The 21,576-nt window shown below is 47.5% G+C and overlaps 2 protein-coding genes across 8 annotated transcripts; both read left to right on the forward strand.

Moving 5' to 3' along the window:
• Positions 1-92: 92 nt before the first annotated feature.
• Positions 93-8,104, forward strand: PRMT5 (protein arginine methyltransferase 5). 2 transcript variants are annotated; one of them, XM_059058716.2, is made up of 17 exons: positions 93-425; positions 1,093-1,211; positions 1,529-1,614; positions 1,781-1,915; positions 2,322-2,434; positions 2,580-2,629; positions 2,848-3,011; positions 3,812-3,973; positions 4,149-4,226; positions 4,322-4,380; positions 4,465-4,587; positions 4,674-4,849; positions 5,383-5,492; positions 5,939-6,032; positions 6,226-6,342; positions 6,685-6,749; positions 7,554-8,104. In XM_059058716.2, the coding sequence occupies exons 1-17, from the start codon at positions 316-318 to the stop codon at positions 7,704-7,706; spliced, it is 1,914 nt and encodes a 637-aa protein (XP_058914699.1). In that variant the 5' UTR covers positions 93-315; the 3' UTR covers positions 7,707-8,104. The 2 variants fall into 2 exon arrangements, with proteins under 2 accessions (XP_058914699.1, XP_066884883.1); XM_067028782.1 differs by having other exon boundaries at positions 284-511.
• A 1,234-nt stretch (positions 8,105-9,338) lies between these two features.
• On the forward strand, positions 9,339-19,687 carry RBM23 (RNA binding motif protein 23). Of its 6 annotated transcripts, XM_067028785.1 has the most exons (15): positions 9,354-9,576; positions 12,062-12,402; positions 13,304-13,379; positions 13,950-14,071; positions 14,569-14,616; positions 14,745-14,912; positions 15,118-15,171; positions 15,326-15,443; positions 15,540-15,692; positions 15,778-15,915; positions 16,448-16,513; positions 18,012-18,207; positions 18,295-18,399; positions 18,489-18,573; positions 18,659-19,687. In XM_067028785.1, the coding sequence occupies exons 2-15, from the start codon at positions 12,317-12,319 to the stop codon at positions 18,660-18,662; spliced, it is 1,419 nt and encodes a 472-aa protein (XP_066884886.1). In that variant the 5' UTR covers positions 9,354-9,576; positions 12,062-12,316; the 3' UTR covers positions 18,663-19,687. The 6 variants fall into 6 exon arrangements, 5 of the variants coding, with proteins under 5 accessions (XP_066884886.1, XP_066884888.1, XP_066884889.1 ...); XM_067028787.1 differs by having other exon boundaries at positions 9,355-9,576; positions 12,372-12,402; positions 18,489-19,687; XM_067028788.1 differs by lacking the exon at positions 12,062-12,402 and having other exon boundaries at positions 9,358-9,576.
• Positions 19,688-21,576: the final 1,889 nt, after the last annotated feature.

The raw sequence follows: 21,576 nt of genomic DNA on the forward strand, positions 1-21,576 counted from the left end.
ATACTGCAGGGTTTCATGGGACGTGTAGTCTCTTAACGGAATTCTACGAGTACACAGAGCATTATGGGAGATTGAAGTTCGTCAAGAACCAGACCCTGAGATTGGTGACTCTTCCGGAGCCACGCCGTACGTCACTATGCAGCCCGCGGATTGGCGGGAAGAGCCACTCCCCACCCCCTCCTCCTCCAGCTCCGGAGCCGTGGAAGACGCTTTGGTTGTTAGGGAGACTCGTCCCGCCTTTGGGGGGCTTTTTTTCGGCTTTGTGATTGGCTGCTAGTGTCAGGGAATCTCGGCGTGGACAGCGCGAGGGAAAAGATGGCGGCGATGGCGGTCGGCGGTGCCAGTGGAAGTCGCGTGTCCAGCGGGAGGGACCTGAATTGCGTCCCCGAAATAGCTGACACACTGGGGGCTGTGGCCAAGCAGGGGTGAGGGCCTGGACCTCTGAGAGCGGAATGCGGGGTCCGAACTCGGGGACAGAGAGGCGCAGACCAGTCATTCCCGAGAGGCAGGGGTGAGGGGGTCGGAGTGGATACGACGAGGGCGGGGGGAAACCATTAGTCCTTGGAGGGGAGAAGCCTCGGGCCCTGGAGCGGGAGAGAGAGGAAAAAAGACTTGTTGGGGGTGTGGGGGTCACTGAACCCCAAAGTCAGGGGAGTTATCAGATGAACTCACACAGGGGGCGTACAGACCTCCAGGGTCATGCAGAGCGATATTATCGTCTGAGAGTGTAAGAGTTAGGGGGCTAGGGAGAGGAGAGAAAAACCTTGAGGGGGGAAACTTGTGCGGTACTGGTGCAGATCTGGATGTGACAGTCTTGGAAAACCAGTGACAGCAGAATAGAAAGTCCACGTGGTGTGGATTTTCATCGTTTCTCTTTACTCATCTTTTCCATGGCTGTGTTCCGGGGAGAAATTGAGGCACAGTGCAGCAGAAGTGATATGCCCCAAGGTGGGCTGAATTCAGCAGTGCAGTCGGGTGACTGATGGCAGCTGAAAGGGTTGTGCAGAATCAAGATAGCCTAGTCCAATTGCTTGGATGTCTGGGCACTGCTGCTGTCTTTACATGACAATTCTGGGTCTGTCGCGGTTGTAGGTTTGATTTCCTCTGCATGCCTGTGTTCCACCCGCGTTTCAAGAGGGAGTTCACTCAGGAACCTGCTAAGAATCGGCCGGGCCCCCAGACACGATCAGACCTACTGCTGTCAGGAAGGGGTAGGGACCATCCCACATGCCCCTTAATTATTAGAGGCAATAACAACTTATGCTTTATCAGTGCCTTCCTTCTCTTCCTTTCTTGACTTGGATGTATTGGTTCCCCCCCGGGATATAGATAACTCTTGTTCTCTCCTTGCTTACCTGCTAAAAGCCTTAGTTCCCTATTCTGCGTCAGGCTCTCCTGTCCTGTATCTGTGATAGAAAAAGTCTGTCTCTCATCTCTAACTCTCTAGTCCCCGTTAAGAACTAGAAATTGAATAAGTAAAGTTCTAAACCTCATTCAGTCTTTGTCTTTCCTGGGTGGGGGAGTGCAGACTGGAATACACTAATTGTGGGAAAGCTTTCTCCATGGATTCGTCCAGACTCAAAAGTGGAAAAGATCCGCAGGAACTCCGAGGCGGTAAGACTGACCTCTTCAATGAATCTTTTTAAAGATCAGGTCTGTAAACAAGCTGGATGGGGAGAGTAGTGTTTTCCCCCTCCATAACTTAGTAAATCTAATATAATGCAGTTAAAGCTATTTGAATTGCTAGCTCTTAACTTTTTTCTCTTGATCTCCATTCCAGGCTATGTTACAGGAGCTGAATTTTGGGGCATATTTGGGTCTTCCAGCTTTCCTGCTGCCCCTAAATCAGGAAGATAACACAAACTTGGCGAGAGTTTTGACCAACCACATCCACACTGGCCACCACTCCTCCATGGTATGGCTGAGGGCCTCCTTTCCCGCTGCATATTATGGTAGTCAGGCTGTGCTAAGTATCTTCTTGTTCCTAGCCATTCAGTAGAAGGTGGATTTGGCAGAATTGAAATGTCAGTCAGTACTGCCTACCCACAACTAAAAGTGATAAGCAGAGAGTTATAAAATATATAGAATATTCAATTACTTCCAGCAACTTGTAGTGAAATAGAAAACAAGGTAGATACTTACTTAAGGATATGCACAAGATACGTGTACACATACATATAATCACAAATTGGGAAAAGCATATAAAGGGAGTAATTTGAAATCTGGATCAAGATCTTTTTAGTTGAAGGAAGCTTTCTGGACCCAATGAGTTCAAAACAGTTCTAAATAGGGTACAGAACCTATTTATTGTTCATGTGCAGTTCTGGATGCGGGTGCCATTGGTGGCACCAGAGGACCTGAGAGATGATATAATTGAGAATGCGCCAACTTCACACACAGAGGAGTACAGTGGAGAGGAGAAGACATGGATGTGGTATGTCTCCTTTTGCTGCTGTACCAGCAAAAGGCTAGGGTGGAGGGAAGTACAGAGTGGAACCTGTAGGAAGGTCTCCTTGAGGTATGGTGATAGGTGGGCCATATGTATTTGACTGTATTTTTCTGTATTTGACTCTGGACAGGTGGCACAACTTTCGGACTTTGTGTGATTATAGCAAGAGGATTGCGGTGGGTAAGTCCACAAATATCCTGGAATAGGTTATCATTCTCTGACCTTCTGTGACCAAAAATCAGGGGTCTCATGTATACTTGGCTGCTGGGCAGTTTTGCTACTTTCTCTGTGCCTCAGGTCTGCCTTGCTCTTAAGGAGTAGACAGATCTTGCACAAAAGAGCAAGGAAAGGCTTCTGGCCTATCAGTGATTGACAGGTCTTTCTTTTCCCTTGTGTAGCTCTCGAAATTGGTGCTGACCTCCCATCTAATCATGTCATTGATCGTTGGCTTGGGGAGCCCATCAAAGCAGCCGTTCTCCCCACCAGCATTTTCCTGACCAATAAGAAGGGATTTCCTGTTCTTTCTAAGATGCACCAGAGGCTGATCTTCCGACTCCTCAAGGTGTGTAGTAGAAGGGTTCTAAAGGTGATGCAGCTAATCCTTTTGCCTTATTCACATATGTATGATGGGGTGTTCTTTGTTTTTTTTGTCTTTTCCCTCTGTGGGGTTCTTTTCCTCTCTAGTTTCTGGAGAGCAATTTCGGCAAAGTTGGGGGTCTTGAAAGCAAAAAGGCAAATAGCAGTAGAGGCCCCAGAAATATTTCAAAAGGAACCAGATCTCATGAAAACTTTGCAGAAAGTTTCATTTAAGAAGTTACAGCAACGGGGCTTCCCTGGTGGTGCAGTGGTTAAGAATCCTCCCGCCAATGCAGGGAACATGGGTTCAATCCCTGGTCCGGGAATATCCCACATGCTGCGGAGCAGCTAAGCCCGTGCGCCACAACTACTGAGCCTGCACTCTAGAGCCCGAGAGCCACAACTACTGAGCCCATGCGCCACAGCTACTGAAGCCTGCACGCCTAGAGCCTGTTCTCCGCAACAAGAGAAGCCACTGCAAGGAAGAACCCGTGAACTGCAATGAGGAGTAGCCCCGGCTCCCTGCAGCTAGAGAAAGCCGTGCACAGCAACAAAGACCCAGCGCAGCCAAAAATAAATAAATAAATTTTTTAAAAAAAGTTATAGCAACAATCCATGGGCCTCTTGAGCCAGTTTGATGCTTATGTGGCATAGGAGGGCTCTTGATGATTTTGTTGGTATTTGGTGATCTGGGCCTTATTTTATGCTAGAGCTCTTTGGCCATAAACCATAATAATATCCTCTTGGTACAAGGACTGTGTCTGATGGTCTGACTTATTCTCACAGTTGGAGGTGCAATTCATCATCACAGGTACCAACCACCACTCAGAGAAAGAGTTTTGCTCCTACCTCCAGTACTTGGAATACTTGAGCCAGAATCGACCTCCACCCAATGCCTACGAACTCTTTGCCAAGGGCTATGAAGACTACCTGCAGTCCCCACTCCAGGTGGGTCTGGAGTACACTGAGAGGAGGGAGGTGGGGGGAGGAAATGTCTCTTGAGAGCAGGTGCCCTAAAATCCTACCAAAGCTCAGGAGGCAGTGGGAAGGTTTTGGTATTCTGGTGCATTGTCCTTGCCAGAAACTGGCTAAGTTACTTTGCTTTTTTCCTCTCATTCATCAGCCACTGATGGATAATCTGGAATCTCAGACATACGAAGTGTTTGAAAAGGACCCTATCAAATACTCTCAATACCAGCAGGTACAGTGTGGGTCCCAGATGGGGTCAAGCACAGGGCCGGGATGACCTGGGTGAGGATGGCATTATAGCCATGAGGTCTTCCCTTGTTCCCCCAGGCCATCTATAAATGTCTGTTAGACCGAGTGCCAGAGGAAGAGAAGGACACCAATGTCCAGTGAGTGCTCTCCCCATGATTCCAGAGATTTGCACGCCTGCCTCTCTACATGCAGAGTCAGCTTGACTCCTCCCTCTTTCTTAGAGTGCTGATGGTTCTGGGAGCAGGCCGGGGGCCCCTGGTGAACGCTTCCCTGCGGGCAGCCAAGCAGGCTGACCGACGGGTAAAGCTGTATGCTGTGGAGAAGAACCCAAATGCTGTGGTGACGTGAGTAGCAACCTGTTTTGCTGGGAAGTTTGTCCCCAGTGTCAGTTTTTCTTATCTTATCCTCACTTATATCATCTCTGTTTTAGGCTGGAGAACTGGCAGTTTGAAGAATGGGGAAGCCAGGTGACAGTAGTCTCATCGGACATGCGGGAATGGGTGGCTCCAGAAAAAGCGGATATCATTGTCAGTGAGCTTCTGGGGTCCTTCGCTGATAATGAGCTGTCACCGGAGTGCCTGGATGGAGCCCAGCACTTCCTAAAAGGTGCCTCCAGGCTGGGGTGTACTATGTAAGGGGATTGGATTGTCAACTGGGAACGCTGGACAAGACTGGGGAGGGATGGGTGTGGCAGCAGCCTAGAGGAGGTTACAAAGTTTAGGGAAGGCAGAGCAGACTTGGGTCAGTGCACTTAGCAAATGAAGCAATTTCTCTGAATCTCGGTATTCACATCTGTAAAATGAAGGGAGTAGACCAGAGCAGAGACTGTTAATCTGAGATCTCTGGACTCCCTGAGCTGACATATGTACTTTGGGCTTAGCTTTCATCAGGATCTTAAAGGAAAGAAAGTTAAGAACCACTAGATTAAAATACCTTGGGTTCCTTCCAGTTTTACTCTTGTGTGACTCTAAATTAACCTAGAAGTAGAATCCCCCAGGGCAGGAGTTAGGAGCAGGTTGGCCTGGGAATGTGATAGCATGGAGCTGCCTGGGTCTATTTTGATATGGGAGGTCTGGGCTTTCAGTACAGATGCACCATTTCCATCCCTTGGGAAGTAATGTGACTCTCCTGCTCTGCAGATGATGGTGTGAGCATCCCTGGGGAGTACACCTCCTTTCTAGCTCCCATCTCCTCCTCCAAGCTGTACAATGAGGTCCGAGCCTGTCGGGAAAAGGACCGCGACCCTGAGGTAAAGAGCTACTGTCTTCTGGAGGACTCTTTTCCCTTTAGTCCTTTCCTTTTTCTCTGTCAGCATAAGTGTTTTCTTCCACTGGAGAAGATGAAGAGGTGAATGAGTTGGGGATATGGGAAAGCGACTGAAGTGAAACTATGTTTTTATCTTTTTCTTTTTAAAAAAAAAAAATTTATTTATTTGGCTGCGTCGGGTCTTAGTTGCGGCACATGGTATCTTCGTTGCCGCGTGCTGGGATCTTCAGTTGCGGCATGTGGGATCTAGTTCCCTGACCAGGGATGGAACCCGGGCCCTACATTGGGAGCGCAGTCTTAGGCACTGGATCATCAGGGAAGTCCCTGTGTTTTTATCTTTGTCTATGTCCCTAAAGCTTGAGCTGCATTCCCTGGGGAACTAGGTAGCTCTTGCCTGTCTTCTCCATATCTTGTTCTCTCTCGGGACAGGCCCAGTTTGAAATGCCTTATGTGGTACGGCTGCACAATTTCCACCAGCTGTCTGCACCCCAGCCCTGTTTTACCTTCAGCCATCCCAACAGAGGTGGGTTCCTGCATGGCTGTCCTCTGACTGGTTGGGTGAGAGCTCCCCCTCCTGGTTTCTTCCCTTGCTGTCCTGAGTCTGCTCTATCTGGTCTCTATCAAGGCTTCCTTTCCTGGTTCCTGCTCATGCTTTACCAAGTTGTCTAGGGTTTCTGGCCGCTCATCACCCTCACTGCTCTTCCTATGATTGACAGATCCTATGATTGACAACAACCGGTACTGCACCTTGGAGTTTCCCGTGGAGGTGAACACAGTACTGCATGGCTTTGCAGGCTACTTTGAGACTGTGCTTTATCAGGACATCACTCTGAGTGAGTGTCTAGGGCAGTAGATGGGGAGTATAAGAGTATGATACCTGGGCAGCATACATGTTTCAGGTAGCGTATGTACATGTTTCATTTAGAGTCACAGGGAACCTAGGAATCAGTGAATGGGGCTCTTTGATTACTTGCTTCTGTGTTCACAGAAGAGATTCTCCTCAGTCTAGGAGAGTCTAGAAAAAAGTAGAGTCATGGAGACCTCAATTTTTTTTTAATTTTTAATTTTTAAAATTTTTATTGGAGTATAGTTGATTTACAATGTTGTGTTAGTTTCAGGTGTACAGCAAAGTGAATCAGTTATACTCAATTTTTAAAATTACTTTGTCCACTTAGGTATACGTCCAGAGACTCACTCTCCTGGGATGTTTTCATGGTTTCCCATCCTCTTCCCCATTAAGGTAGGAAACAACTTTAAGGCTCCTTGGGTTAAAGAGTAACTTTTGTCATTGGTGTTCTGCCCCTTCCCTTCTCCCAGGATGATGCTTGTCTGTGACTATTCTACTGCTCTCACATGCTCTTGGATCCTGTTGTAGATGTTGGGATATGTGCAGGGGCCTTCCACCTGGCTTCCCACGTCTACTCTGGCTGTTCTTCTGTCCATTCTCTACCTGGAGCAAGAGTCATCTTTTAAAAACATGAATCTGATCCTATATCTCTCCTGCTTCTAAAACCCTTCAATGTCTTTCTACTGCCCTACAATAAGGTCTTAAATCTTTGTTAGACTTGGTGTGATCTAGTTTTCGCCTGCCTTTTCAGCCACTGTCCTTTGATTACATTGCGTCAGTCCTATGGACCTTCTTTTGGTTCCTCTAATGCCCCATGTTCTTTCCTGCCTCGGGGTTTCACACCTTTGTCCTCTGCCTGTAAAGTTCTTGGCTCATTTCTTGACTCAGCTGACTTATCTTCCAAGTCTCATTAAACATTCTAATTGTCAGATAATTTTCCCTGACCTTGTAGACTAGGTTAGTGTTATCTTTCATAGGTGTTTTCATAGCACCCTATCCCTGTTCACAGTGTTCATCCCACTTTTGATTATTTGTTCAGTGTCTGTTCATTTCTGATTATTTGTTCTGATAGACTTCAAATAAACCTCACGAGGGTTGGAACGTCGTTTGATCATTTTATCTCCACACCTAGTGTAGTACATTGCCATATAAAATTCATTAGCTCCACCCTGAACCTCCATGTCTTTCTTCTTACAGCAGCCCATTACCGTGCGTGAAGGCCAGACCATCTGTGTGCGTTTCTGGCGATGCAGCAATTCCAAGAAGGTGTGGTATGAGTGGGCTGTGACAGCACCAGTGTGTTCTGCTATTCACAACCCCACAGGCCGCTCTTACACCATTGGCCTCTAGCCCTGCCTGCAGGTGTCTAGAGCCTTGGAAGCAGCTTCAGGTTCTGCTCCTGTAGCACAGAAGGTGCAGTACACCATGGGCTCTGATTTGCCTTGCCCATCAGAGAGGAGCATTTCAGTCCACTTTCCTGCCTTACGTCAAGATGGGCAAAGGATGAGAATTACAGGGCTCACGCCACCAATCTGTGAAGACTTCAGGCCAGGGCATGAGGAATTCATGTTGGATCTGCGGCTACTCCAACAGGCACTCAGCCTCAAGTGCTCCCTGGGATAGCCCCAAGAACATGTGGATTGAACAACTTTTCAGCTCTTTTGTCTGCCCATCTCTGTTCCTATTTTGATGATTTTGTGTAAGGAGGAAATACAAATAAAGTGAGGTTATGGCCTTTCCTGCTCCAACTCTGCTGCCCCCTGCCTCTGCTTCTCCACCCATTACTTACACATATTCAGATCTATGCTCTTAGATCTGAAGGGGTCTAGCTTTATTTCCTATTTAAGAAGCTTAGTGGTGACTCTTGGACTCCCAATTGTAGGCCTTTCTGACCAGCTACAGAGAGTTGTTGTCCATTAGGACTTGTGATTAGGCTCTTGTCTGGGGGAGGAGGCATAGCGTTTGTTGCCATGGAGAAAGATAGGGTAGTGAGTGAAGCCAGCTTCCCTTCCACCCTCCTGAGCTGCTGTACTGCCAGCTCCTCTGTTACCTCTTGGGAGAGAAACTGGAAGTCATCCAGGTTTCGCCAGCAAGAAGCCACTTACTTTGTTAGAATAAAATCATAGGATTAGAGTTTGAAGTCCTAGGAGATAATCTAGTCTAATTCTACATTTTACATAAGAGGAATTTGAATTGGTACAATGATATAAAGTTGGTATTCAAATCAGGACTCAACATGATTCCTGTGACTCTATGGCCCTCTCCATGTTATATAACCAGCTAACTTTCTGGCAGCTGTATTAGGCAGCTGAAGGCTCTGGGGGTTCTGGAAGACGTTGCAACGTGAGGGTGGACATCAGTTCCTTCTTTCTGGTTCGAGGGCTGAGTACTGCTGCACCCAGAGTCACCTGAGAAACTGCCTCAAGTTTACCCTTGCGGTGGGAAGTGTGTGGGGCACTGATTTGAACTGAAGGTATGTGAGCTGTAGAACCAGGCAGAATGCGGAAGAAGACAAATCTGTGACAGTCTCGTGAGATCCAAGCGCCGAGGAAACGAGGCAGCGGTTGGGAGGGTTGTATGACAGAATGGGGATGTGCAGGCCAGCATACCTCCCCACGGGAAGCAAATGCAGTTGCTCTCCAGAAAGCTGTCCCAGAGAAGCCTGACGTGAGCTCCTCGGCAAATCTGAGTGGGGACGGCCAAAGACGTCAATAGGCTCCTGCGCGCTGTTAGCCTAGTCTACATAAGAGCCAGGAGCGAGCCAGAGGGTCCTTTTCTCCAGTGCTTTGCCCGGTTGCCCCGCCTTCCGCAAGTCATTTACCCAATGAGAGAGCGATAGGCGGCTACCTAAGGACCCTTCTGCTTTCCCTGAGTCTTGGAAAGATTAGCCAATTAATGGGAACTTGATGGTTGCTAAGAGACCTTTGAGCTTGGCTCCACCCATGCTCAGGATTGTAGCCAATGAAAATCTGTACATTGGAGTGTTGCCGCGAAACCCGTGAGATTTATTCCGCCGCCTGAATGTTTCGGCGCCTGCGCAGATTGGGGAAGGTTCTGGAAGGTAGCGGAGCTGCCGCCATTTTGCGGGAAGAGGAGCAGCTCCGGTTGTAGTGGGGCTCTTACTGCTGAGTCTCTGGAAGGGAGCCGTGGTTCGCGTCCCCCGACACACCCAAAGGAACGGAGGGAACCGGGACTCCCCCCCTGCGGGGACCCGGAACTGGTAAGAAACCCCGAAACCGGGTCCCCCCCCGAAACGTCACCTATGCGTGACGTTGCCGCACGGCGCCTCCCCCTGACGTCACAGGCAGAAAATGGTGTCAAGAGCAGAATTGGGCAAACTTTTTTTTTTTTTTTTTTTTTTTTTTTTGCGGTACGCGGGCCTCTCACGGTCGTGGCCTCTCCCGTTGCGGAGCACAGGCTCCGGACGCGCAGGCTCAGCGGCCATGGTTCGCGGGCCCAGCCGCTCCGCGGCATATGGGATCTTCCCGGACCGGGGCACGAACCCGTGTTCCCTGCATCGGCAGGCGGACTCTCAACCATTGCGCCACCAGGGAAGCCCAAACTTTTAAAATAAAAAAAATTTTTTGTTTACTTTGAGCTGGAAGTGTTCGCTACCTAACTGTAGTCCATCGGCACCCTCGTGGCTTACATCCTTTAGCGATGCTGATGCTGTTTCAAGGGTCCCAATGACTCATCTCTTTCCAGGTCCCCGCATCCCTGACATTTAGGGTGTCCCACACTGTGGAGGGAGCATCGACCCACCACGGTCTGAGAGGACATGTGGGATACTTTTTCAAGCCCCTAGTGCCACCACTCAGAGAGAGATGAGGGAATTGAGGCTTCTTCCTCAATCTGCAGCCTCTCAAAGACTCAAGTTCAGTATGTTGGCCATTCTGCCCACACATCCTGTGGCGGTAGAGTAGCATAGTGGGGCCACATACGAGGCTTTAGAATCGGAACACTGGCCCTCGCAGAGATGCTGCCAGTCGGTAACTTGTAGGACCATTTTTTGAAGCGTGGCCTTGGCTTGTTACACAACATGGGGAATGTTTTTATCTTTCTCATTGTTTCTGTTCTTAATTAAGCTGTCTTCAGTTTGGAGATGTTTGTGCCCAGCTCAGTTACCGGACCCAGGAGATGGCGCTACCATCACCCCTGGGACTCCAGCGTTTGGTGAATTCTGCCTGATCGGGGCTGACAGTGGTTCTTCACTCTCCTTTGCCCCCGCGGCATTGGGGCCGAAGTGCTGGCTTGGGTCTTGTCTGTGCTATGACAAGGTCCACGTAGTGCCGTGATTATGGGCCTCTAACATAGTTTTTGAAGCAGGGTTGGAAGAAAGCACTATGTAATGTATGGGATTGAGTGGACTTTGACCCATAAGTTAGGACTCAAAGAATTTGAAAACTCCCAGCGTGAAAGCACATAGTGTTTGGGACATTCTGTTTTTAGGACATCTAGAAAGATAGACTAAACCCAGCAAGATTGCAGGTTTCGAAGTGTGGTGTTATATATGTCTGTGCTTAAATAGATTCATTCATTTGTTTCTGAAGTCTGAAAACTTTATTCCATAGGAAGGGGTTCATTTGAAAGTTTTTTTTGGTGTTGTTATCCCTATGCTGTACTAGCACTCAACAAAGAGCAGTTCTTGAAGCATTTCATTTGGAGAGTTAAAGGCAGACTGTAAAAAGGAGAAGCGTTATAACACTTAGAAAATTTGTATAGATTTGGCAGCCAAAATGAATGAAAGAACAGAGCTTGTAGATCAAAAACACTTTTAGAACCATTTTTTCCCACAGTAGCATATATTAAGATATATGCTGGCATGTATTAAAATCAGATAGCATATATTAAAATCAGCCTGGTTTCTAATATTTTGTAGCTTATCCTGTTACACGCTGAATATCTGTAAGCCACACAATAGGTGTGACTAATGGGACTGATTCTTTTGATACACCTATCAGAACATTAATTCTTCAGGTCAGTATATATTTAAAAATAGACATTTTGGTAAGCTGTGTACTTTTCTTTTTAAAATTTCCTTTAGGGTTTAAGTTATAAACCATATGAGAGAGCAGTAACCTGTTAGAAAATTAGACTTAAGAGTTGGAAGACTTATGATCAAGGGTCAGCTCCTCCATTTGAGCTTTGTGACTTTGGGCAGTTCACAGATCCTCAGTTTTTTCATCTGTGCATTTTAAAAAATCTTTTTTCCTTCCTTCTTTCCTTCCTCTTTCCCTCCCTTCCTTTCTGCTGTGCCAGGTCTTAGTTCAGGCACATGGAATCTTTAGTTGTGGCATATGGGCTTTTTACTTGCAGCATGCATGTGGGATCTAGTTCCCTGACCAGGGATCGAACCCGGGCCCCCTGCATTGGGAGCACGGAGTCTTACCCGCTGGACCACCAGGGAAGTCCCTCATCTGTGCATTAGATCCAATATTTGCCTGTAACATATGTTACCATTGATAGTTAAATAAATGTAAGGTGTTAGTATAAGAGATTGAGTTCATTGGTTTTTAGACACACCTATTTGATTTTGGTTTGGTTTCCATTTTAAGCCTTAAATTTGGCTCCAAGTAAGTTTTATTGGTTGGCTCTTTCCAAGAATCTTATCTCTGTAACATGTTTAGCATAGTGCCTACCAATATTAGGAATTATAAATGATAGATATTGATGTAATGATTACTTTTATTAAATCATCAAAATAGGCTTTGGATTCTGAGGGCAACCAAGACAGCATGATTGGATGATGCATTAGCTGCTTTAAAGAGGACAAAGCTCTTGAGGATATGGAAAGTGTAATTATGATTAACCTCCTTGCATAGAAAGTATTTACATTAGTTTTTTTCAGCTTTATTAAGATATAATTGACATAAAATAAAACTGTACACATTAAAGTGTACTGTTTGATATGTTTTGATTTGTGTTAACACCCATGAAACCATCACCCCCCAAATTCCAAAATGCCCTTTTATAATCCTTTCATCCTAGCCCCTTCCCACCTATTCTTATCCCTAGGTAACCACTGGTCTGCTTTCTGTCACTACAGGTTAGTTTGCATTTTCTAGAATTTTATGTAAGTGAAATCATACAGTATGTATTCTTTTTTTTTTTTACCTGTTTCCTTCTACTCAGCATAATTATTTTGAGATTCATCCATGTTATGTATATTGATAATTTCAGACCAGTAATTTCTGAATAATTTATCCTATTGATTTTGTTTGGTGTCTTCTGTTTTTTTTTATTTGATAGACCTGTGGTAGACAGACTTGGGAAAGACCATTGCTAGATGTGAAAGCTTGGGGTAGGCGAGAAGTCCTACTATACCTTCCTAGACAGAAAGGCTTCAAAGTGGGACTGGTTAAGCCTGTCTTAATCATGGTCTTTCTGAGTTACCCAAACTCTGGTTGGTATTGTACAGAAAATGCTTAATAATGAATCCCGTCATTATTTGTGTTGGGTGGTGGTATGGGGAAAAGCTCAGGACAAATCTGCATTATTCTGGTATTGCTTTGTCTTGCTCCTAATTTTTAGTCACGTGTTCTTACCATTTTATTGGAAATATTTGTCGATTTAAGTTTAAACCAATTATTCAGAATTTTGAACAGTAGAATGGAGGCCAAGTGTCTGTTGTAAAGTAAATAGTAGTTTTGAGTACCAACATTTTCTCTTCACAGGACGGGGTCTATATTGTATTTTGTCTCTACCTAGATATTCAGTTTTCTTCTAGACCCCTGACCTTTTCTAAGCCACAAAGCAGAACTAGTTCAGATCTGTAAGGTGCAAAAATAAACTTAGGGTAAGCAACAGCGGGTAAGGTACCTTTGGAGTTCAAGAAACAGAACTGTATATCCTGAAGTCTGTTTCTTGGAGGGGGGAGGGAATGTGGGGTGCTGGAAGGGGAGGAAAAATATAAATGAGGTTCTTAAGTATTGATGTCCTCTCCTCAGATCTGCTACAATGGCATCCGATGACTTTGATATAGTGATTGAGGCCATGCTGGAGGCTCCCTATAAAAAAGAGGAGGTAAGATTCCCTGTCTCACTCTTGGAATTGGGCTGGTAAGAAAAAGCAGTTGTGGATCATCAGTTTCAACGTTTTGTGAATCTTCTTTCCCTGTTCGTTTATTATGTGCAGTGGCTTTCATAAAAGGCATAATCTTTTAGTAAGCTCTGCTGGAGGCCAATACTCAAGGGCCACGCTTACAGAAAGGGCCCCAAAAACTGGGGGTGGGGGGGACATGAAGTTGCGGTGGGAACCAGTGCTTTGCTCACAGCTCTCAGTGACACAGTAGAAGGTCAGTGTATCTCAGACATAACTCTCATTTCTCACTCTCCAGGGAAATGGACATTAGTGGAACAGATGCTGGGGTAGCTAAAGGTTTGACTTCAAAATCTGATTTCTTCTTTTTGGGTAGTTTCCTTCCTTCCTTCTCTTATTCTTTTTGTTAGGAGGTCCAGGTTCTTAGAAACTGTTTAGATGATTGAGAGCTTAGATTTCATAAGCTTTCTTCCTTGTCCACTTCTCTCTTTGCCCAATGGAATCTGTGTGTCTGCCACCTGGTACCTTGTGTCATTTTCCTGGCGAACCCCTCAGGATGAGCAGCAAACTAACGAGGTTGAAAAGGAGAGCCCTAGTAACACCACCAACAGCACCAGCCGTACCAGCAGCAGTGGCAGTGGCACCAGTGGGAGCAGCGCCAGTGGGGAGGCAAGCAAGTGAGTGTGGCCTGAGGAAAACGGGTTGGCAACTTGAGGAAGGGAAGCAACTGTGTCCGTTATAGAAACATTCAGAACAGGGAGGTGGTTGCTGGTAAGACTTCTGACTTTTAGTACTGGCTCCACTGGGTCATGGGAATGATGGTGACCTGGGTTAATGATTTCTAGTCTTCGCTTGCCAGTGTAGATTTGTGGATAGACTTGTGCATCAGTCCTAGCGTCGATGTAGTATTTCACTTGAGTAAAATAGCAAGAGGCTCTCTGATTTGGAAACATGAGCTTTTGCTTGTTTTTTGGGGGAAAAATGGCCATTTCAGATGCCTGACAACATTCAGGGCTCTGTGTAAACTGATGTCATTGCTGTGAACTTCTGCCATATTGTCTTCTAGGCTTTGGTCTTTCACTGCTTTCTGTTTCACCCTTGCTTTAGTGTCATTTCTTATCCTTGGGAGAGATAATGAAACCTCAGTAATAAGAGTTTATGCTGTCTTTCACAGGAAGAAGAGGAGTCGGAGCCATAGTAAAAGCAGGGATAGAAAACGCAGGTCAGTCATTCTGGGGCCCCTTGGGTTTTGAGAATTATAAATGGAAAGGTACCAGGGAAAGCTATACATCAAAGGCCAGAAAGGTTGGTTTGTTCTTTAAGGAGCTTAATAGTCATTGCTGTCCACAGTCGTAGTCGAGACCATCATAGGCGGAGAAGCAGTCGGAGCCGGAGTCGAGATCGGCAGCGTCATCACCGCAGCCGTAGCTGGGATCGTCGACATAGTAGTGAGTCACGAAGTCGAGACCGACGTCGTGAGGATCGTGTGCGCTACAGGAGTCCACCGCTTGCCACTGGGTACCACCTTTTGCTTATAAGATCACCTTTGTATCGTATTTTGGGATAGGCAGGAGACCCAGTTACTGGAGGGGTGATACTCAGAATTCGCATGTGCGATGAGGTGCTGTAATCTGGTTTTCTCATGGTGGAAGACCCAGCACTGGGCCAGTGTGGATAAAGGTGGGTGACACGGTTTTCAGTTTGGTTGTTCTCTGTTCCGTAGGCGTAAGTATGGACACAGTAAGAGTCCTCATTTCCGGGAGAAGAGCCCAGTCAGGTGAGTTGACAATGAGCACTCTTTTAGGGATTGTGAGTTATGGATAAAAAGCGGTTTGGGCCAAACCATAGGAATGTGTAGTATTTGAGGGTAGCTGAAGAATGATGACCAAGTACTGAGAGGGAGGGTCTCGACGATTTTGGTCACTCTTTAGGGAGCCAGTTGATAATCTGAGTCCTGAGGAGCGGGATGCCCGCACAGTGTTCTGTATGCAGTTAGCTGCCCGCATTCGGCCTCGAGACCTGGAGGACTTTTTCTCGGCTGTTGGCAAGGTAACCCTCTTCCCCCTCTTAGTTGTCTCTGAGAAGCATGTCTTCTATCCATCCCCCTTTATGCCCAACTCAGGATTTCCTTTTTGCCCTGGATAGGTTCGAGATGTACGTATCATCTCAGATCGGAACTCACGTCGTTCTAAGGGCATTGCCTATGTGGAATTCTGTGAGATCCAGTCTGTGCCGCTGGCCATTGGGCTGACCGGGCAGCGGCTGCTGGGAGTGCCTATTATTGTACAGGCCTCACAGGTGAGCAGCCTGAGAAATGGACATGAGAAGATGGAGTTGATGGTGGTAGGTGTGGGGCATGACCCATAATTTCCTCCTTCCCCAGGCTGAGAAAAACCGACTGGCAGCCATGGCCAACAACCTGCAGAAGGGCAGTGGTGGACCAATGCGCCTCTACGTGGGCTCCCTGCACTTCAATATCACCGAGGACATGCTCCGGGGCATCTTTGAGCCCTTTGGCAAAGTGAGTAAAAAGTGAGGGAAACCTCTGAAGGGAATTGGAAAAAGTGGGGAGGGCGAGTGTACCTCCTTGTTCCGTCTGACCATGATTAACCCACTGCGTGTTTCACGATGGCCATGTGGGTCCATGCTGGGAAAGTTGGGCTCCATCTCTATTCATACTGTTCAGGAGACAAATTAGGCACCATGAAATCAAATAATAGGATCCAGATGAAGTAAGATGAGTCAGAAGAAGTGTTTGGGAAAGAGATGGGCTTTGTCTCTTTTTAAAAATGATTTGGAGAGATGTAATGGGTTGGTTAGAAAGTTAGAGGTATTTAGAACAATCTGGGTAGGGGGACTTCCCTGGCGGTCCAGTGGTTAAGACTCCATGCTTCCACTGCACGGGGCGTAGGTTCGATCCCTGGTTGAGAAACTAAGATCCCACATGCCACATGCTGTGCATGGCCAAAAAAAAAAAAAGAACAGTCTGGGTAGGAAAGATCAAAGGTGTGGCTTAGCCAGAAGATTATTGATTATTTTTCTCTATTCTGCAGATTGATAGTATTGTCCTGATGAAGGACTCAGATACAGGCCGCTCTAAAGGTTATGGTTTTATTACGGTGAGTCTCTAGTCTTCAACTTTTAAATTTTAGTTTAGGTTTGTCCACTTGTCTGATTTTGCAGCTTAGCTTCATCCTCCTCCCATAGGAACTGTCTAAATGACCCATAAACCCTGGCGCCTGAAGCTTGGACTAGCCTTCTGCCCCTTGAGATGAGTGCATTGCTTGAGATGGCTTTGCTCCTACACCCTGTCAGTGGCACTGGTATGGGGTGTCCAGGAGGTCAACCAGCTTCCCTGGTGCTACAACTTGCTCTCTGGGTAATAGTAACGATTCCAGGCTGCAGCTAAGAGGTTGGGGGCATGATGGAGGTTAGGTATGGGCCTTTATAGATGTGCTTTATAGAATTGGTATATTTTCATGATGGGGTGGGAATAAGAAGGTATATACTTTTCTCTGGCCCTACCCAGTTTGAAGCAGTTTTCCCATTGAGAAATATCTTTATATTTAAATACCACTATAGGGAAAACAGGCCACCTAATAGTGGGCAAGTCTCACCTTTTCTTGACATTCCAACAAAATTGTTTCCAATTCCCATAACTGGTTCTTCCAGCCCCATGTGACTCCAGGCTAGGACTGGCTGCCAGCCACAAAGTCTGATAGAAGCTGATATTTTCTGGGCTCAATCCAGGCAGCATACACACACACCCAGCTGCCTGCAGGGCAGAGGGGAGGTAGGTTGTGTTCTACCGTGGGAATTGCTCATCTCAGAAGTACCTGGTAAAAGCAAGCCACCTATACCACCTGCCTAGGAACTGTCAGTACCACGTGCCAGGCCCTAGGACAGGTAATACCAGAGTAAATAAAGCCAGCTGTGGTGTTCATGGTGGCAAGTACCTTTTCTAGCTCCCTGTGTGACTCAGATGCATAAAGGCTTCTGTGGGGCCCTTTTGCCCTTGTGTTGCTGCCTTTTAGGTCAACACCCTTGACACATAAACGGCAGACTGGGAATCCTCTTTATGCCAGGCTGCCGCTAGTGCTGCTGCTGAAAGGGACGAGAGAGTAGAGGCCTTCTGGCCAGTGGGCCAGAGTCAGCAGCACTGGGGCGGGGTAGGAGTGGGGGTGCAGTCTCGCTCTCAGTACCAGGGTGTGTGCCTTCCTGAGGCTGGGCTCTGGAGTTCCACGTTCCTGGTTCTTGACTAAGGACTGAAACTTACTAGTCCTGAGGGCTGAAATTAAAGCTCAGGAGCCTTGGATCTCAGCCTGTCTTACTTCCATTTGATATGCCCAGCTGGGCTCCCTACAGATGATGCACTGTTAGGTTCTCAGTGGAGCTGGAAGATTGAAAAGCGATTGCCTTTGAGTCAGCTGGAAAAGGTCTTCTTTAGAGAACCATTTGGGGGCATGGGGATCTTAGGTCACATTCCCTGGGAAAGAAAAGTTTGAGCCACAGTGAGCATGCAATTTTCATGGGACAGTAGGACGAGAGAGTATTAGTGGGGCTTTGAGAGCATGTCTGTGGCCAGGAGGTACCTGAAATGGCCTGGGTTTCTTGTAGTTCTCTGACTCTGAATGTGCCCGCCGGGCCCTGGAACAGTTGAATGGCTTTGAGCTTGCTGGTCGGCCTATGAGAGTTGGCCATGTGACCGAGCGACTGGATGGTGGCACAGACATCACTTTTCCTGACGGAGACCAGGAGCTGGATCTGGGATCAGCGGGTGGACGTTTGCAGCTCATGGCCAAATTGGCAGAAGGTAGGGCTTCTCTGCAGAGTGAAGAACATGGCGTTGAATTTTACATCAAGGGTTAGGACTTAACCCCACCTCGTCTTTCCCTCTGAGGCTCTGGAATCCAGCTGCCAACCACCACTGCTGCTGCCCAAGCTGCTGCCTTGCAACTGAATGGAGCAGTTCCTTTGGGGGCCCTGAACCCAGCGGCTTTGACTGGTAGACTTGGACTTGGGAAAGGGAGAGAAGGGTCGGGCCTGGAAGGCAGGAATGCTCTGTGCTAATTCCCTTGTCTCTCTTTGTTCCAGCTCTGAGTCCGGCCCTGAGCCTCGCCTCCCAGGCAATCGCCTCCCAGTGCTTCCAGCTTTCCAGCCTCTTTACCCCCAAAACCATGTGAGTGTCAAGGCCCAGCTCATTTCAGTGTTCACAGTTACTTTCTTAGCTCCGCCTTCCCGTTTACGTCTTCTCCATGCCACAGGTAATTAGTGGCACAGTCCACTGCCTCCCTGTGCCTCTGGGTCCTGCCACTCCTTTCTCCACGTCTACCCTTCCATGGCCCCTTCTCTCCATTCTATGGACCAAACCATCCTGAGGGTGTGAACATTGGCGGTGGGGGAACTGGGACCCCCTCGGACACCTAGAAGAGCTCCTGCCACCGCAGCCGCAGTGGGAATGGACTCTGGTGAGCAAAGCTGCCAGTTGAAGAGAACAGAATCTGCACTTGCATTGAACATCTGTTTCTCTCTGTTTATCATCTCCTGGGATGACCTTCCTTGCCCTTTCCAACCACCTCCTACTGATCCTTGATTCCTCCCCCATTGAGAAGGCCATAGGGCATTAACGGAAAGAACTAACCGCTCTCTGCCTGCCTGTACCTTTACCCTACAATCTGTCACGGAAAACCTTTAAGACCTCTGGTCTGTGAGGACTTTGGAGTTTGAGGGAGTGAACCTTGAAAGTGCTGGCTTGCTGCTACAAGGGCCCTGGAAGATAGCACAGACGTGTGTTGGGAAGCCTGCCTTAAACCTTAGCTTGGGGCCAGAACTGCTGCTGTGGGCTCAACATCTTGCTGGGAGGTGTGGGAATGATCTCTCCTGCCAGCCATTTTGGATGTCTTAGGGGCATTCGGGAGTTCAGTGAAAGGTGGGCTACCTTTCAGGTATCTTCCATCTTCCTTTGTGTAGTTGTCCTTCCTTTAGCCCAGGGTGGGAGGATGGAGGGGAGGCTGCTTTTCTCTCCACCACTTCCATGTGCCTCTGGAAACTGTGGGCTCAAGCCCAGCTGGGCACACGTGAGTCCTTCTCACTGTATTTTATACCCTTGTGTCTGTGTACATAAATATAAATATATATATATATATATATAAACTTTGTACAAAAGGCAGGTCCCACGGTTGTGGTGGCGGCTGCCCATTTGTGTGGTCTCGGTCCAGTGGTGTGTCTGACATTAACTTCTCCTGAGCCAGAACCACGAATGGTTCTAGGGATATAAAACATTTGTAATGCCATTGAGTTTTCTTTCCTTCATTTTAGTTTTTTAAAAATCTGATCTTTAGAAAGAAAAACAGACAAAAGGCACACATGCCATATGTATCTGCTTTATACTCCCATGGTCTTTATGCCCCGTGGTCTCCTTCTCTCTTTATCTTGATTATCTCCAAACCTCCCTGCCTAGTGGACAGACCTCCGGGCTCCCTTTCTCTGCCTGGGGACAGATCTTGTCTTTCCACCAGATGGCAGTGTGACGGTAGCACATTCTGCACCTTGCTCTAAGGGTGTTTCGTGATCCTGAGGAGCTTAAGTACCAGAGAAGCCTCCTAATCTCACCATTCTTACCTTGATCTCTGTACCCGCCTTGGGACCTTTTTGTAGTAGACATCCAGTCCAATATCCAAAGGGGTTTGGGCATTATACATCAGGGCTCCCCAGGCCTTAAGTCTGCAATTGTTCGTCCTTTCAGTCCCCTCAACTCTTCTTTCCCTATGGCTCTGATAACACAGGCCTGAGTCTGATCGATGAATTTCCAGAGAGCTGAGTATTCCAGGCATGGCCCTTCCAAAGGTGAGGGCACATCTTCCTCTCCCTGCTTTGTAAGGCTTAGAACAAGGGGCTAGCCCAGAGCCTGGCTCACCAACTAGGGACCAACCAAAAGGAGAAGTTCTGAGGTTCAGGGACAGGGCTCTGTGGCCTTCCTCCATTCTTTACTGGTCTGTATGCAACAGAATGTTGAGAGTTTATTGTCATGCTAAAAATTTGGATAATTGCTGCTAGGTTTTAATTTGTCAGTTAAGGCTTCTAAGCAGAGTGATGGATTTTTAGTGGTTAGCTTATGACATTGCTCTTTACACTGCAGTGTTAAGTACCTGAAACCTACTTGTGGCATAAAATGCCACTGGGACTCTGGAGGGACTTCCAGGCTGCAACAGTCTCACCCACTGTCACCCCTACTCCTTCCCTGTACTAATTTGCTATCTGGACCTGGGAGAAGGGAAGGAGGCTGCGTTATTTTAGTTTTTATTTTTTTGTAGTACGCGGGCCTCTCACTGTTGTGGCCTCTCCCGTTGCGGAGCACAGGCTCCGGACGTGCAGGCTTAGCGGCTGTGGCTCACGGGCCCAGCTGCTCCACGGCATGTGGGATCCTCCTGGACTGGGGCATGAACCCATGTCCCCTGCATCGGCAGGCAGATTCTCAACCACTGCACCACCAGGGAAGCCCAATTTTGTTATTTTTAGGTAGGAGCAGCTGGCTAAGGCCCAGTCCCTTGCAGTTATTGATGCGGCTGCTAAGGCATCCTGACCTCAGTGCAGACCATTTTTATGCATCCTCCTGAGGCTATGGGCCCGGCCTCCTCATGGCAGTCTTGAACATCTTCAAACTGTAGGTACCCCCAGGCCTTGCTTCCTGCCCTCAGGTGGGTCCCCACCACTGCTCAGTTTCCTTATACTCCCATTCCTAGCTGCTTTCGCCTTCTTGCACTTTGGGTCCTTCCACCTCAGTTCTTCCTTGCTCCTTGTTCTTAGAACCTTGCATAGCTTTTTGCTGGGAGAGGAACAAAGGTGGAAGTAAGGGAATGTCTAAGACAACTTCTGTTCTAGTCTTAACCTACATAAAGTGACAACATCTAGTGGGTAACAGCTGGTGTCACTGCATGTGACTCAGTGCCTTCTTGTTACTCATCCCTCTATAGGGGGTGGTTGGAGTAGAGAGAAGGGGCAGCGAACATCCTCTGGGCCCAGCCTAATGTAAAGGAGCCGCCCTCAACCTCCTGCCTGAGCATGGTGGCTAAGGTGGGAGTAAAGATGAGACTGTTGCCCAGGTCTGTTCCTGTCGCGGTTAGAATTTCCCCACCAGTCCTCAGTTCTAAATGGGGTTTTTCACCTGACTTTCGGCTTATAG

Source organism: Kogia breviceps, chromosome 3 (assembly GCF_026419965.1).
Source record: "Kogia breviceps isolate mKogBre1 chromosome 3, mKogBre1 haplotype 1, whole genome shotgun sequence".
Taxonomy (NCBI): Eukaryota; Metazoa; Chordata; class Mammalia; order Artiodactyla; family Physeteridae; genus Kogia; species Kogia breviceps.

Bases quoted from the DNA above. Each gene is read 5' to 3' on its own strand.
- PRMT5 (XM_059058716.2), top strand. From the start codon at position 316: ATGGCGGCGATGGCGGTCGGCGGTGCCAGTGGAAGTCGCGTGTCCAGC. The intron at 1,212-1,528 runs GTAGGGACCATC...GGGGGAGTGCAG, and splicing joins CCTACTGCTGTCAGGAAGGG to ACTGGAATACACTAATTGTG. The intron at 2,435-2,579 runs GTATGTCTCCTT...GACTCTGGACAG, and splicing joins GAGGAGAAGACATGGATGTG to GTGGCACAACTTTCGGACTT.
- RBM23 (XM_067028785.1), top strand. From the start codon at position 12,317: ATGCCCTTTTATAATCCTTTCATCCTAGCCCCTTCCCACCTATTCTTA. The intron at 14,617-14,744 runs GTCAGTCATTCT...TGCTGTCCACAG, and splicing joins AGCAGGGATAGAAAACGCAG to TCGTAGTCGAGACCATCATA. The intron at 18,208-18,294 runs GTAGGGCTTCTC...TTTCCCTCTGAG, and splicing joins CATGGCCAAATTGGCAGAAG to GCTCTGGAATCCAGCTGCCA.